Source organism: Macaca nemestrina, chromosome 8, assembly GCF_043159975.1.
Source record: "Macaca nemestrina isolate mMacNem1 chromosome 8, mMacNem.hap1, whole genome shotgun sequence".
NCBI classification, from domain to species: Eukaryota; Metazoa; Chordata; class Mammalia; order Primates; family Cercopithecidae; genus Macaca; species Macaca nemestrina.
This window is the reverse complement of record NC_092132.1, coordinates 27,546,058-27,563,864: the sequence shown is the minus strand read 5'-3', so window position 1 is coordinate 27,563,864 and position 17,807 is coordinate 27,546,058. Positions and strand designations below refer to the sequence as shown.

The 17,807-nt window shown below is 40.2% G+C and overlaps 1 protein-coding gene across 1 annotated transcript in view; it reads right to left on the bottom strand.

The window, feature by feature from the left end:
• Positions 1-2,073: 2,073 nt before the first annotated feature.
• LOC105468540 (exostosin glycosyltransferase 1) overlaps positions 2,074-17,807 on the bottom strand; it is a 322,551-nt gene continuing 306,817 nt past the window's right edge. Inside the window, exons 9-11 of the mRNA XM_011718768.3 lie at positions 15,338-15,498; positions 12,847-13,018; positions 2,074-7,494 (exon numbers count right to left, since the gene is read on the bottom strand). Of these exons, the coding sequence (XP_011717070.2) occupies positions 7,309-7,494; positions 12,847-13,018; positions 15,338-15,498 (519 nt within the window). The 3' untranslated portion in view covers positions 2,074-7,308. The remainder of the gene's footprint in view (positions 7,495-12,846; positions 13,019-15,337; positions 15,499-17,807) is intronic.

Here is a 17,807-nt window from a genome sequence, read left to right as displayed (position 1 = left end):
CACAAATTCAAACTTGGCAAATAATTTGCATATTGACAGGAGCATGCTTTCTTTCTTTATAAAATGTAAGTCACCAAGAAAGAAACAATAATTGGCACCTAAACTTCATTTCAGTCTGGAGCTACCTCAATTACATTCCACTGAGTAGAATGAAAAACAGACCATCCCTCAAAGGCAGACCAAAAAAAAAAACCAAAAAAATGTGACTTAGCACAATTTCTGCTGATGGATTGCTGATGATTCCTGAATGTTATGATGATTTCATGTTAAGAGGCATTAAAATGTGATTATAATTGAAAACCAGAGGTGCCTGTGAACTAGAGGGACCACAGTTTAATTTGGGTCAGTATTAAGGTCCTAAACATTAAACTAAGAATATTTCCTCTTCAACAGGTTAAAATAAACTATTTTGGCAAAATATTAACTAATAGGTAAAAACTACATACTGCTTATACCAGGTGCTACTTTAAGAACTTTACATTTATTAACTCATTTAATCCTCAGGAGAGCTTTATAAAGTATAGACTACTACTTACCTGAAGAAACTGAGGCACAGAGAGATCAGGTAATTTCAATGAGGTCACAAAACTACGAAGACAAAGAGTCAAGATTCAACCCCAGGTGTTTGGGCTCCAAAGACTGTAATTTTAACCTGTAAACTTGGACAGTTTCATGTGTCTGAGGTCAAAAGCTAATAAAAACCTTGAATCCACTCTAGTAGGTGAGTACCTCTACTGTATCCTCTAAAGCATATTTGAGCCTAGAGGAGTACCCAGCGTAGTCTAATTTCTCCCCCAGTATTTTGAGTTCCTGCAAACCACAGAGGCTGCACAAAGTCGGGGAGGCTAACGTAGAAGGACGCAGGCATCTACACATAACTTCTAGTTTTCTCATCTCACGAGTGGACTCAGTGGAAATGCTCAGACCATAAAGCAACATCATCTGTAATTGAGGATCGCTCAAGGTATCTTTGCACGCTATAGCATTCATTGAAACATCTGTGAGGTAGGTTGGAACCAAATTTAAAAGTTACTTCTACAACCAGCCTCCTCATTTGTCCTCCAACTTGGAAATGATTCTACTGTTAGGCACACCCTGGGGCCAGATTTTACAAGTGGCACTATCATAACAGTGTGCCAGCTTAAGACCTGTGTTCACCACATTCCTTTCCGAGCCTGCTCTGATGACTTGCCTTGGAGTGGCCTTGTCCAAGCTCACCTTTTCATCTGCCTTGTTCAGTGCTCAGTAGGCAGTTGTTGTTCAGAAAGTCTTTGTAAGTAACTATTTTAAAGTCACCATTTTACAAATGGACAAAGTGAAATCCAGAACACAAAATGTGATTGATGTCATAAAGCAAATCGATGCTCCCAAATGCAATTTGCCATTTGCTCTCCTGTAAATATGTGAAATTGGTGACTTAATGTTCTTACTGTAAAAATGTCCAAAGAAAGAAAAGAGAGAAGAAGAAGAGTAACAGAGCTGGGGGAGAGCTACCACTGGGATGGAAGGAGCGAGGGAGGGAAACAGGAGAGAAGGAAGGAGTATTGCAAGAACATAAAACCTTACTACAGTGGCCTTGAATCATGGAGCTGCAACACACCTGAAGCACTTAAAAATTCTTTTGAGAAATGCCAGTGTGATATACGCCTCGCAAGCCAGCAATTCATGAGCTCGATGCAGTAGTTGAAACCAAAGGGGTAATGGCCACAGCTGTCAGGATCCAGATGCTCTGGGGCTCGGCCCTGCCACTTTGTCCCAGCATTCATGCGAAGGAATGTTGTGAACTGGGCATATCACCACTGTTCACCCTGGCCTGCTTCCAACAGCACCAGCTGCATCTGGTCTGGAAGATGGCTGTGGCTGGCAGCCCCATGTTCCCCATAAGGCTGGGCGCTGGGCTGCAGCCAGGCTGGGAGTGCTGGCCCTACACCCAGCACACTCTCTGTCCAACCTCATCTGGCTATCTACCCCAGAACCCCCAAGGAAGCTTGGCCTTTCCTGGCACACAGAATCCTCCTGAGAACTGGCGTCTTTCTGCAGTCAACAGAAAAGATGGAATGAAAACCACACAGATGAAAAGTCATGTCATTTATTAATAATTTCTTTTTTTCTTCTATAAATTGGAAGGAAAAAGTCTTTGGTGACACTCTCTATAAAACAATCTATCTTGGATGGCGAAACCCAGACATAAAGTTACACAGGTCAGTGAAGTAAATCAAGATCTATGGCTTTGTATTTTCTCACACGCGCTCTCTCACACATACTTGAGGGCTTAATTATGCTAAGTCATTAATACTCTATAACAAATGGGAAAAACACTTCAGAAAAGACCTGTGGTGACACTACAAAAACATTGGCAACATATTAGAAAACTCTGTCCCAAATGTACATCGTATACAAAATAAGGTATACTTCTGTTTTTTGCGTTACAATTTGCCACCTAAAATAGTTCCAGTTTTTGATGTCTTTCTTTCTGCCCCTCAACATATCCTATACATATTGTTTTCTCAAAATAAGTACACAAGGTTCATTACATGGTAACCAGGTCATTTGCATGGCCCTAGTTTTAGTAATAGTTACAACCGAAAGGACGGGGATGTATTCCTGTAGGAGAAGAACAGAAAACTATTGCAGAAATCAAATGGCCTGAGGCCTAAAAGGCAAATCATTACAAAACCAGAGTGACTGAAAGGCTAGCCTGACTTGATTTTAAACAAGGGTGAGACTGTGCTATCCTGAGGGCTCAGCTTTCTCAAGAGTTGCCTTCTTCTCCTAGTTACTGGGCCATGTAAGTTCCAATTCTGGGTAGCTCATTGAGGTTCCTGATATAAAATGTATTGGAACTCTAGACCAGTGACAACTACAATCCCTACTAGGTAAAACTCATGGAGACAAAAGCCTTTGATTTTTGGAAAGGGCAAAAAGGGGAGAGGTGGTTTTGAGGAGTCACGTCCATCATTACAATTATGGTGTAAATAACAGCTTTTTTATCCAGAGGTTCTGTACAGCATTATTGAACTGATGGGAGAGACCACTATCTTAGGGTACTTAATCCCCCAAGCTTTAAAAAAAAAAAAAGACGTGGGGCCAAGCGTGGTGGCTTACACTTGTAATCTCAGCACTTTGGGAGGCAGAGGCAGGTGGGTCACCTGAGGTCAGGAGTTCAAGACCAGCCTGGCCAACATAGCGAAACCCTGTCTCTGCTAAATATACAAAAATTTGCCCAGTATGGTGGTGCACGCTGGTAATCCCAACTACTAGGCAGGCTGAGGCAGGAGAATTGCTTGAACCCAGGAGGTGGAGGTTGCAGTAAGCTAAGATTGCACTACTGCACTCCAGCCTGGGTGACAGGGCAAGGCTCTGTCCTAAAGCAAAAAAAAAAAAAAAAAAAAAAACAGACTCGGTGTCAAAGAATAAACTAATCTCTTTATGCTGAAGTTCTAATACCAAGTGAGACAAGTTTAACACAGTGTGATATTAATGCTTATTTGCTGAGAACTTAACTCAAAACAACTTTGTCCCTGTAGGGTGCCTGAGAAAATGAGGCTGGTGGCGAAAGAAATTTCTTGGTTAAATCTGGCCAAGAATGACAAAACCATCTGAAAGCTTCTTGTCCGTAGTCGCTGTAAATGGGAACTAGGTAAATGAATTCAGCAACTGGGGTCCTGATGTACTGGCTGCATGCTGATTATATTCACAATTAAAAGGCAGGAGCATTTTTATTTGAGAGTTCATGGCAATAACTGCTACTTTTAAATACTGGAGCTCTCAGAGACCCAAGGGAACACAAGACACTTCCAGGTCTGGGAAGTTTGCTTGGCTTTTGCATCCACAATTCAGCCCTGTCCAGCAAGAATCTCATTCAGATTCCAACCTAGTAAGGCTGTCTTTTCCCTGATCCTGCCCTCTAAACAGGTTTGTTCTTAAATCAAGTGCCCTGTTTTTTTTTTTAATTAAAAAAAAATAGTATATAGGCCTATTCACATTCATTCATCTCACCCCTGATTAAAGTTCAGTAACCTTTATGAAAGGCCACCAGCATAATATTCTTTCAAGTCACCAGGTATTTGAGAACCACCAAAATAAAGGCTAACATAGCCTACTGTAATGAAAATCAAAAGTCATTCTAAAAGGGAAATTGAAGGATGCAACTGGATTGATCCTTCTTTGAGCACCATTGGTAACAAGAAGAAATTAAAGTGTAATGCACATAAGATTCCAGTAACAAGCTTTCCCTTTTTTCTGAAGCATCTATCTGAAAATGTGTTGATACGACCGGGTAGGCCCAACTAGCTATGCTATCTTTTGTGGTATGACTATTGTGATCATTTCATGGATTTTTCTCTACAGTCTCAAGTTTGAGCCACTTTGCTAGCTTGAACAAAGGTGATCCGTATTAATGTGTTGGTAAGCTTTGATATTTATAACCCTTTCATATAAATAAATAAATACATAGCCAGCTTTACAAAAATTACTTTTAAGATCCTGTGTCTTAATGTGGAGCTGGGAAAAGATGCTGTGTGGAAATCCATAAGTGGCTGAGTCCTCTAGAATTTCTGTAAGCAATTCATTATGTGGTTGGCACTGAACTCTTGCTTGGACCTTGGCTTCTCTCCAATGCAGCACATGTTAGCCCACTTCGGGACCCCTAGTTATCATTAAAGTTGACCAGGAGATAACTCCTGACACCCTACAGAGATGGCTATGATTTGTCAACTTGCTGCAATGCAGTACAACTCTTTCCTAACTGAATTAAAATTACATATTACTGTTGAGCTTCACTGATTTGTTAAGCATTGTTCTATTTCCAGTCTTATATTCCAAATGGGAGAAGAACACGCTAGCTCACATCCCAAAGAGATTTGCTCAGAGAATGACATAAAATGGAACTGTGGAGACTTAAAGTGGACGAAAGGTGTGTCATATCCTGTTCTTATTTATAATTACCATTATTCTTCACATGACACACGTTGTTTGTGGAAGATATGTGTCCTGTGAGCTTGGTGACAGGTCAGTCTGGCAAAGCAGGTCCTTGAATCCACTTGTGTGACTGACTGGTACAATTAGGGACATTGCTTTGCAAGCCAACATGACCACCTAAGTTTCAAGTTAGTTTTGGGGTCACTGAACAAAATATTGCATTTATTTTTTTGTAAAGGAGAAAGACACAAGAATAATTTGCCAATCCTGAAAAAAATAATTTAAATACACATTCGCAAACGCCAAATGAATAAAGATTAACTGCTAATCTTTTAACTTACTGAGAAGTGCAGCTTAAATGACACAAAACCTATAAGACCAAACGTTTTATAGAAAGACACAAGTGCAAGTACCATGGACTTAATAATTATTTTTCAACAAATGCATAAAGGATAATCACATCTACTTAAGGGAAAATGTCACATGTTTGAGAATGGACTACGGATGGGTCCAATTAGATGAGAGAGGTATTTAGGGAGCTGTTCTGAGTCATGAGGCTGCAGAGAAAAGCCTCTCTTCAATTGAACTTCACTGTCTATGTACGTCTCAAAACACCATCTGGATATGTGGGCTCTACTCCTTGTTCTGCAGCTAGGTAGCCTGTTGAGTCACCTCTCTGGACTTCTGCGAACACTTTCATTCCTGTTTACAGCATCATCCCCAAGCTATCATTGCAAGTTCCTCTTCCTCTCCCAGATGTTTACAAAGAAAGGATGAGGTAAAGTCCACTGGACTTACGGTTTCCACTGACCTAAGACGGCCACTTGAAGCTATCAGAACAAAATTATCTGATGAACTTTTCTTCTAAAACAAAACTGAAAATAAATGGTAAAGAAATATGAAATGTATGAGAGTTTGAGGGAGGGACTCTCAAGTGCTTATTGTTTATTCTGCATAACAAGTGGTAAAACTCAATAATATCTTTCTCTTCCCTGTTTTCTCTGGCCTCTTCCAAGTAGAAGAAAGCATTTAATACCAGAAGTCTCCATTTTTCATAACAGAGTTAGGGATATGTTTTTTTTTCAGCGTATACTTGGAATTTAACAATAATTATAAGCCCAAGATAGCATTTTCAGGGACAGAAATGTTCTTTTCAGCAAGAAGCATAACTAAACTTCTCCACAGATTTAAAAATTAAAAGTACAAGAAACTGTATTCACATTTGTTGTTATTTTGTTTGCCAGATTCTTGCTCAAAACAATGTTTGACCAAAAATGGCATCAGGGTCCCAATGGCTAGACACCTCCTCAGTTACTCTGCAGCAATCCTCTCGTTCACTGGTGTGCATTTCCACCTTATTACCCCTGTTTCTTTCTCGATAGAGAAACTCTGAAACTTGAGATTTTCACAAACATTAAAGAGTTCATTTTGTAAATAATCTGTTCTCCCCAATATATGCATTCTTCCTTGGCTTCTAAACCAAAGCCTTTTCCCAGTGCTACACAGACTTAGGTCAATGGTTGAATCTATAACCGTGCCCACACCCCTGCAAGTATTGGGTTACTGTTGTGGGTCTGTATTTCCATCTCACTAACATGCTGGTGGGTTATCCAGATGAATCTTTGTGCAAACTGAACATTTCTTAATTATACTAGTGTTTTCTTGGTACTAATACTAATTCCCCCCACCCCCCAATGAAAAATGATTATCATATGTATCTACCTCAAACATAGAGTTTTCAGTTAGAACTGCCTACCTGGAAGTCGTCATACTTTCTTTCATGCAGCGACATTTTAGAGATAAAAGTTCAAGTGGATTTGAAGATTCGAAGTGGAAAACAATTTGCACTGGCAAAGTTGAATAATGACGTTACAACTTATGCTCAGCTATTTCTTGATAATGGGTAGAGTGACTTATTGTGTTTTCCATGAAGTCTGAACTTTTGAAACTGCAGGACACCCTACATGGCCATGACAATGATGTCTGTGGGAAAAGGAATAGCAGCTTTGAAATATTCACAACCAACACAATTTTGATTAAACAAAGAACTCTGGTTTTTAATAGTTTTGATCATTAAAAAAGTTTAAACCTGCATAGCAATCATTTCAAAAATAATTATTTAATGTTCCATAATTAAACTGTACACAACCTAGTCTTGGGACACAGAAGCCAGTGAGGTGAGTTTGGAGCAGTCCGGTGCAGTCCCAGGAGCCAGGAGTCGAGTTCTCATTGGCCTTTTTTTTTTTTTTTTTTTTGTCATTCGGCTCATCTAAGTTTTTGGATAGTTGGCACAATCTGGCTCTGCTGATGAGTGGATCTGCACTGGGAAGAGAAAGCAGCTTGACCCCCGTCCCTTCTCGCTTCCCCTCCCCCACTTGGCCGGATTCCTCAAAGTCGCTCAATGTCTCGGTATTTCTTCCTCAAAATAGAGACCTGGTCTTTAAAGAGGACGGGGTCGAGCCTCATCTGAGAGTGGATCAGCGGCATGTAGCCAAACCAGCTGGCAAACGTATTCATGCAGCTCTGTCGCTGGGCAAAGTGGTCAGGGTCAGCCCAACGGGAAGCCCGAGAAGTCTAGGGAGAAGGAGAGAAACAAGGATGATGATGAGAGAAATGCAAAGTGAGATGGAAACACTGCAGAAAATGAAGTCAGGCAAATGAGCGAGCAGCAGAGCTCGAGGTCTGCCCCGGCCACCAAGTCTCACCATCTATGCACCTGCTGAAAATGCAATCGCTGATGCTGGTTTTTCCCAAGGTATGCTACGTTCCTCAGCGTTAAAAACACAGTAACAAAGATTCATGTTGACTTTAACTCTCTAAAATTTATTGACTAATCCTCTGGTCAGTCCATGACTTAGCAACTGAAGCTCAAGTACTACAATGACTCAATTTAAAAATTCTCTTTGCTCTTGGGACCAGGTACTAAGATTAACGATGTGTTTATGCTTTCAAAGATAGTTTTCCAAATCCTTCCTGTTTACATAGTTGATTTAGAAATACCAACCAACTTTGAGAAGTCTACTTTGAGAAGTCTATCTTTCTATCCATCACTTCCTCCCTTCTACTATCTCTTTACATTTATAAGGGTCCTACTAAATCCTTTGTTAAAAGTTCACGTATATAGTTGAAGAACAAAATAGCACCTTTTACATGTCAGTCAAGGCTAGTGTTAGGCAGCATCTAAAATTCCATTTTCTCTTCTGTAGCCTTCCCATTGACGTGACTCCATGAGGATGAGAAGGGGAGATTCAGTGGTAAATAGGGCATGTTGCTGTAAAACTAACTTTATACTAAAATCTCAAAATTCTGTTCTTCTCTTAACCCAAGAATTGTTGGCTTTCCTATTCAACTAAAACCCCCAAAGGTTACTTTTTAAAGGGCAATCAGCCCTCCAAAGAATCACTGCTCACCCAGAATAGAAAAAAGATTAACTTTCGACGAACAGAAAAGATGGCTACCATCTTTTTAGCTCTCTGTGTTGCCCCTAAAGTTGGTTAAATATTTTTAGATCATGCAAATGATTGGCATTGATTTAAAAAGAATGCCTTAAATGACTGGAGTGCTGAAATTTAAATAGAATGACTAAGCACATTGTCTTTAAATCCTTGTTTTTATGAAATATGGAAAAGATGGGCTGCCCAATTATGGGGAAAAAACCCACAAGCCCATTTATGCCAATAGGCAACTCTTTAATGATGTATATGTATGCATGTGTGTCCAATGTGTTTGCTGTGCTCACATTGTTAGAAAAACACTTTCATGGGAAGATACATTTTAGTGCGAGAATCAGTAAGAGTCACTTTAAAATCCCAGTGTCAACATGCTCAAAATAACATTGAAGATAAACACAAATGTCAAGTTTTCTCTGAACAGCAGAATAACAAACAAAACACTATTTGTAAAGTGTTTTCATGGAGTTCATTTGAATTTCACAACAATCTGGTGAAGTATCTACCCAGGTAATAATATCCCCATTTTATAGCTGAGGAAGCAAGTTCAAGGAAGTGAGAGTTATTTGTTCAAGGCTAGAGAGGGGCAGAACTCAAGCTTCATTCTTCAGCCTTTATATGAGGAGAACTCGATAAATCAGAGAAAGATATCAAATGGAGCTGACTGGTTAAGTTCATATCAGAGTAGACAGTCCTAAACGTAACTGGTGTTGACCCTAAATGGATATGGGTTTGTGGGCCTTTTTTTTTTTTTTTTTTTTTTTTTAAGGCAGGATCTCACTCTGTCACCCAGGCTGGAGTGCGGTGGCGTGATCTCAGCTCACTGCAACCTCCACCACCCGGGTTCAAGTGATTCTTGTGCCTCAGCCTCCCGAGTAGCTGGGATTACAGGTGCACACCACCACGCACGGCTAATTTTTGTATTTTTAGTAGAGATGTGGTTTTGCCATTTTGCCCAGGCTGGTCCTGAACTCCTGAGCTCAAGCAATCCGCCTGCCTTGGCCTCCCAAAATGCTAGGATTATAGGCATGAGCCACTGTACCCGGCCTGTGGGCCATTTTTGATTGGCCCACTCATTCCCAAAGGGTGCCGTACTCAGGCAAAAATACTCATATATGCAACTAGAAATACTTTCTAGAGTTTACGCTCATTCTTATTAAAAAAAAATTTTTTTTTTAAAGTTTCGTTGAATCATTCAGGTTATCATTTTGCTTCTAGATGTTAACATTTATTCTGAGTCAACCAACATCTATTAGAAAAGATGTTTTTCTTATGTAATAAAAGCCTAATCTTAGAGGATGATATCCATTTACTTTACTGGTCATACAAACATTAAATAAATTACTGTGTATGATGGAAAGAAGGGGGGCAAATATAGTATCTGAATACACCTAGTTAGACCTAAGGTTAAATTTAGATTTTTCTGTAAAGATGTAAGAAATTACTAGAAATACTGTTTGGTAGAATTAGAATAATCTATTAAAACAGCACAAATCCACCCCATAAGAAGCCTTGTATGACTAGAGTTGCCTACTTACTGAGTGTTCTGAAGAACTCTGAGTAAAAAATATTTTTAAAATGTCATGTCTTTAAATAAGATAATATACAGTCATGCACCACATAATGACATTTCAATCAATGTTGGACCACATAGATGACTATGGTCCCATATAACTGTAATACTCTATTTTTATTGTACCTATTCTGTATTTAGAAATATTTACATACAAAATATTGATCACTGTGTTACAGCTGCCTACAGTATTCAGTACAGTGACATGCTATACATGTTGTAGCCTAGGAGCAATAGGCTACACCATATAGCGCAGACGTGGAGTAGCCCTACACCATATAGCGCAGGTGTGGAGTAGCCCTACTACACCATATGGCGCAGGTGTGGAGTAGCCCTACTACACCATATGGCGCAGGTGTGGAGTAGCCCTACTACACCATATGGCACAGGTGTGGAATAGCCCTACTACACCATATAGCGCAGATGTGCAGTAGCCCTACACATATGGCACAGGTGTGCAGTAGCCCTACACCATATGGCGCAGGTGTGGAGTAGCCCTATACCATATGGCGCAGGTGTGCAGTAGCCCTACTACACCATATGGCGCAGGTGTGGAGTAGCCCTACACCATATGGCGCAGGTGTGCAGTAGCCCTACACCATATGGCGCAGGTGTGGAGTAGCCCTACACCATATGGCGCAGGTGTGGAGTAGCCCTACACCATATGGCGCAGGTGTGGAGTAGCCCTACACCATATGGCGCAGGTGTGGAGTAGCTCTATACCATATGGCGCAGGTGTGGAGTAGGCTGTCCCATATAGGGCTGTGTAAGTACGCTTGATAATGTTCGGAGGGTGACAAGATCGCCAAATGATGCATTCCTCAGAATGTATCCTCATTCTTAAGAGATAAATAAAAATGTAAATAAAAATGTTTGGGCACATAATAGACGATACATCTTGCCTGAATTCGAATAGTCTCTCAGCCTTAAACATTCTTACAAATCCTCTTATCTGTTCTTTCCATAATTAGAAGGAAACAGAATTTTCCACCAGACTCTTGCTAAGGACAGCTCTTTCGTCATAACCAATACCTAGAACAGTACCTGATAACATACTAAGTACTAAATAACTTTTTATAAGCTTTAAATTATTTATAAACTTTACATTTTTGCTTACTAAATTTAGTGAATGAAAAACTGTCAGCTTAACTGAGGCCTAGCTAAGATTTCCTTTGCAAAAGCTATATTTGTATATGTTTTCCAATGCCTGCAAACAATACTCTCTTTAACATTCGTATATGTTTTCCAAGGCATATGCAAATCCCCTCAAAATTGAACTAATATAACCAGGTTAAAGTATGTTCATTCAGATTAACCTCAATCCTGTTGGATACTCCATGATTTAACATGGGTGACTCTTAATGTTGTTTCTTAAGGTTTTTTATCTGTTTTTTCTTTTTCTTTTCTTTTTTTTTTTTTTGAGACAGAGCCTTGTTCTGTCACCCAGGCTGGAGTGCAGTTGCATGATCTCAACTCACTGCAGCCTCTGCCTCCCGGGTTCAAGCGATTCTCGTGCCTCAGCCACCCGAGTAAGCTGGGATTACAAGCATGCACCACCATGCCCGGCTAATTTTTTGTATTTTTAGTAGAGATGGGGTTTCGACATGTTGGCAAGGCTGGTCTCAAACTCCTGGCCTCAGGTGATCCGCCTGCCTCGGCCTCCCAAAGTGCTGGGATTATAGGTATGAGCCACTGTGCCTGGCCAAGGTTTTTTATTTCTTACATATAGTAGGGGCTCTGCTCAAGATGAATAAAGATAGATGAAATTCAGCATATCCAGATGGACCTGATACCAAGACACCGGGGTGTACAAGGACAAGCAGTGGAATCCACAGACCCTGGGATTCAATTCCCAGTGACAACTTGTGGCAATATGCTTAAATTCACTAGATACTAGTTTTCTTATTTGTAAAAAGAAAATGTTGGATTCTATTTCCTTGAAAATATCTTTAATACTACAATTTTATAACTCAACACAATATTTTACTTCACTTTTATTTCACATATTATTTCAACTGTGTGAGGTAGAGTTCACCATTTCCATGTTAAAGATGAGTCAACTGAGTTTCAGAAGGAAACTGACTTGTCTACAGCATATAAACGCTGATTCTAGAACTGAAAATTGAATATTGTGACTCCTGCTATGTCACCAAGACACAATTCAACTCAACTGCAAGCACCAGAAAACTGTGTTAAAGAGAGTATAGTTTGCTAGACATTAAATAAGGTACCTACAATCAACTTCATAGGTTATTTGTAGGGCTTTAATTCTGCAGAGGGCCGAATGTTTGTGCCCCCTAAAATTTATATGTTGAAGCTTAATTTTCAATGTGATATTTGCAGGTGACACCTCTGTGGGATGATTAGGTCATGAGGGTGGAGTCCTCACAAATGGGAGCAGTGCTCTTATAAAAGGGACTCCAGAGAACTCTCTTGCCCTTGTTTCTACCATGTGAAGACACAATGAGCAGAGGGCTGTCTATGAATCAGGAAACGGTCTCTTGCCAGACATGAAATCTGCTGGTGTCTTGATCTGGGACTTTCCAGCCTCTAGAACTATGAAAAATAAACGTCTGTCATTTAAGCCACCCAGTCAATGGTATTTTTGTCATAGTAGCCCAAATGGACTAAGACAAACTCTAAAGACATATCTTTCTCATGTCACCTTAAAGATTATAGGACAGCTTTATATTCTTGGCATAAAGATACTCTTAACCTGTGTCTTCCTAATTATCCCTGCACCAATCATACACTCTTTCCTAGCTTTCTGATGTGGTTCATTTCTGGTTTCTCCTCATTATATGCTCCTGGGTGGAACATCTAGAGGTGCATGAGTCCTCATTACCTGGGGCTGAACCACCAGTGAGTGAAGCAAGGGAAGAGGGCTCTTCTACACTCACTTACCTGTCCCATCATTGTCTCCTTATACTGCTTCTTCTGGGTCACTTTGATTGGAGGCAATTTTGTCACAGCAGACACCAGGAAGTTCATGAGAATGTCCTCACAATTGGCCAATTGGTCCACCATGTTCTTCAGGCTGGCTGGCAGGTAATGGGAGTACAGGTAGTGATAATATCTGTAAAAATCAAAGATGGGTTTCACAGGGGGCCATTATCACATGATAACAAGTGGACTTCTGAGACAGAAAACACATACCCATTCTTTGAATCCCTAAACATGTCATGAATGGTGATGACAATGATAATGATGATGATGATAACTATCACTTCTACATTACTTGTTATATACCAGATAGTGTTCTAAAGTGTTTTACAAGAAATGCTTCATCCAGTCTTCAGAAGGAGCCTACAAGGCAGGCTCTATTATTACTCCCATTTTACAGATGAGGAAACAAGGCACAGAGATACAGACATACAGACATTGCTTGCCCAGTCTAACTCTAATATCAGACTGGTGAGTTAGAAAGAAAAACTAAATACTTAGATGGCAAGAGAAGTTATTTACACATGATCTATATATTATAAAGCTGCTTAACAATTTTAATCATTGGCTTAATCAGAACTGTATTCAATATTATCCCTTGACTCTGAGTCCAACAATAGACTGTTCTATATTTGTGCCCTTAAACCATATATATTTCAATCCTGTTAGAGCAAAATCTGAATTAATGGGGTGGCCAATCGTAATAGAAAACCCATAATTAATTTGAATTATTTCTCATCCTACTGTTTTTAAAATGTATTTATATACATATAGCATATATTTATAGGAAAAATCATTTGGGTGAATCAGATTCTTTTGAGTGGTGGTGGCAGAAGCAATAGGAACAATGAACTTTCAAGAAGTGAAATCCTGAGACCAAGAATCAGTCAGCCTAAATGTTTGTGCCTTGAGCATTTCCAAGCTATCCCTGAGATAGCAAAATTCCCTATTCTTTACTAAAAAAGACTAAGACAAGATTGGTGTGTTCACCTTTACTATGACAGAAGAGCGGGGATTTTGTTACTGGTTGAGTGGGGAATGTTATCTATCTACACTCGCTACTTTGGTAATCTTACTCCAGTCCCCTGGCTTTAAAGATCAAATATATGCAAACAACTGCCAAATTTGTATCTCTACCTGTGAGCTTTTTCCATATATCCTTTTGGATGTCTTAACATATCCAAGACTGAACTCCTATATTTTCTCTGATATTTGTTCCATCTGTAGCTTTCCTCATCGAATCTTCCAGTGCTTCAGGTCAAAAGACTTGGAGTCATCAACTGTACATCCAGACTGTCTAGACATCATGCTAAATCATCTTCAAAACAATCTGATCACTACTTACCACAGCCACCATTCACTTCCTGGTCCCAGGATCTCACCGTCTCTTACCTAGATAATGTCAATCACCTCCTAATAGGGCTTCCTGCTTCAACTCTAGGTCTCTTATAGCCTCTTCTCAACATAGCATCCACAGTGGATGCATAAAAGAAAAGGTGGATTTCTCCTCCCTGTTCAAACCCTGTCCTCCTCCCCTGTCACTTAGAGAAAAAGTCAAGTCCTCATGATGGACATCAAGGTCCTGCCGGATTTATCACTGTGTTAAAACTGCCTATAGCATTCAGAGTACAGTGACATGCTGTACATGTCGAACCCTGTTCAAACCCTGCCCTCCTCCCATATCACTTAGAGAAAAAGTCAAGTCCTCATGATCAAGGACATCAAGGTCATGCATCCATGCCCCCTGACTTTTCTGACTTCCTGTCACCCATTCCACCCAGTCACAGTGGTCTCCTTGATGGTTCTCCAGTATTCTGCCTCAGGGCATTTATTCTCACTGTTCTCCTGGCAGAACACTCTTCCTGCACATATCCTCTTGACTAACTTCCTGTCCTTCAAGTCTGCTCAAATCTCACCTGCTCAATTAGAATCACCCTGGACACCCCCAACCTGCCCCATCTCCACCTTCAGAACTCCTGATCCTTTTCTATACTTTGTCTTTTGTTATATCACTTATTTCCTTAATAAACTATGGAATTATTATGTAGACTGTCTTCCTTTGTTAGAATGTAAGACCTGCATTGGCAAGGAATTTTTTCTACTTTACTCAATGATGAATCCCAAGCACCTAGAACAGTGCCCTTGGGTGCTGACTTAGGTATTTCCTTTTGTTGTTGTTATTCTAAATATTCAGCTACCTAATATGCCCTGAGTGTATTTTCACACTTCAGACCAACTGAAAATGTGACTCTACCATAATTTCTGGAAATGAAATATGCCAAGAGGTTTCGGTTTCAAAAACACACATTTGACACATTAGCAAAACTTAAGTGGGGATACAGACTAATTTTCCCTGATGTTGTTAACAAGATTTGGCCTTGGTTCCTATTTATGCGGCAGCCAATATAAAAAGCTACGTAAAGTCTGTAAGAGACATGTCCAGATTCCTCACTTGTGGTAAATAGCAGCTCCTGTCAACACCATGGAGTAGTCGTTCGTCCACTTTGACGTGTATCCCCACCGCTCCTTAGAGTTATCCCAGAAGTGGCTACGTGCGGGGTACCCCACAATCCTCTCGGGGAAGCTCTGCCACACTGTGAAGGCAAAATCCACCTGCAGGCAGAACACAAGCCAAACAAGCAATCAACAGCGTTAACAAATGTCAACAAAACATGACCTTCCCCCCACTAATTCATAATGCAAAATCCTGGGACTGTGGCGAAACATTAATTCTATGTATTCATCACCAAATTAAACTGACTGCTTGACATTTTGCCCCATAATTATGCACATTTTAATGTTTTCTGTTAAAGAAACTTCAGATTAGTGTGGAAATGAAAGGAAGAAAAAACATTTGCTGATATGCCCTTTAAAAATCCAGTCTGTTCAAGCTAAAACATAAGTCGAAAAAGCAGTTGCTTCTTTTCCCCCTCCCTCAAAGGTGCATGTGACCTGATTCACATGAGACACAAACACATCTGTTTTATAAATGAGACACTTCCCATGTATATCCAAAGAATGAATATACAACATATATCACACCCAGCATATATCAAAGCCAAAGTGCCTAAAATAAAAGCACCCTCTTAAGAGTAAGAGAAATGACATTTGAAAACACAACAAGTTCTAACAGGAATACAGAGCAGATATCATAAAGAAAACATAATTCAGGCCTCTTAGGTTTGAAGATGCACAGTTTAAGAGAAACGAGAAGAAAGCATCCACAGCGAAAATCACTAAGAATAAGTGGGGACAAGGCCAACTGAAGCCACAGGATTATTTTAAAGGAAATGCAGCTAAATGTCTTTCCAGTGCTTATAGTAGCCCAAAGCAGGTACTTCTGAACCTGCTATAAACCAGCACTTACAGTTAGCAAATGCTCTGTTTTCAAATGTATAAACTCACTTCTGATTTCTATGCTCATTTGATGAATGGTAAGTCAAAATAATAAACAGAAAATAAAAATAACAAAAATAGTGCCAGCAAAACATCATATAATGCTCATAATTGTGAAAAGCTTATAATACAACAGGCGTAGCTATAGGTGCTTATCCATTTTAACTCATTCCATCCTCACAATACCCCTGGGGCTTTTACATTCTTCAGTTTACAGAAAGGGAAACTAAGATATTATAAGTTCAAGTAATTTGCTGCACTAATAAGTGGCAGAGCCAAGATTCAAACTCAGGCAGTCTGGTTTCAAATGTGCTATGTACTATATCATAACTTCTCTTTTGGCTCTGTTACTCTAGTGTTAAAAGCAACTTGTCTCTTTTTTTTTTTTTTTTTTTTGAGACGGAGTCTGGCTCTGTCGCCCAGGCTGGAGTGCAGTGGCCAGATCTCAGCTCACTGCAAGCTCCGCCTCCCAGGTTTACGCCATTCTCCTGCCTCAGCCTCCCGAGTAGCTGGGACTACAGGCACCTGCCACCTCGCCCGGCTAGTTTTTTGTATTTTTTTTTTTAGTAGAGACGGGGTTTCACCGTGTTAGCCAGGATAGCAATTTGTCTCTTATACAGGTTATGATTCACCTCATAATCTTTGCCCTATCTCTTCTTGATAAGCAATACAAATGGAAATTTCATCTGTTCTGCAAATATTTTGAGTCCTGGCACTGTGATGGTAGCTGGGGAAGTGAGTGATGCTGCTAAGTCCAGGTCCTACCCTCTCAGAGGTTCAAAAGCAGGACCTGTGATGGTTAATTGTACAATGTGACTATACCGTGAGGTGCCCAGGTGAAAGATGATTTCTGGGTGTGTCTGTGAGGGTGTGTCTGGATGAGATTAACATTGGAATCTGTGGGTTCAGTAAAGCACACTGTCCTCACCAATGCAGATGGTCAGTACCCAGTCATCTCAGAGTGTGAATACAAAACAAAAGTGAAGGAAGGAGGAATTCACCCCCTTTTTCTTTTTGCCTGCCCGATGAGCGGGGACATCTAACTTCTGTTGCCCTTGGGCCGGGATTTACATCATTGGTTCCCTGGTTCTCAGGCTGTAGGATTCTGTCTAGAATTACACCAGTAGCTTTCCTGGGTCCCCAGCCTGCAGATGGCAGATCGTGAGATTTCCCGGCCCCCAGGATTGTGTGAGCCAATTCCTCATAATAAATCTCTCTGTCAGAGTATGTATGTATGTATGTGCATGTGTGTGTATATATATATGTATATATATAATATATATATTCTATTGATTCTGTTTGCCTGAAAAAATCCTAATACACTGCCTTATCTTTAGATAAAGAAGACTTAAAAATATGGCCTGTTCCCCAAAACTATAACATCCAGAGGGGGCCAGGCATGGTAGCTCATGGCTACAATCCCAGCACTTTGGGAGGCTGAGGTGGGCGGATCATTTGAGGTCAGGAGTTTGAGACGAGCTTGGCCAACATGGTGAAACCCTGTCTCTACTAAAAATATAGAAATT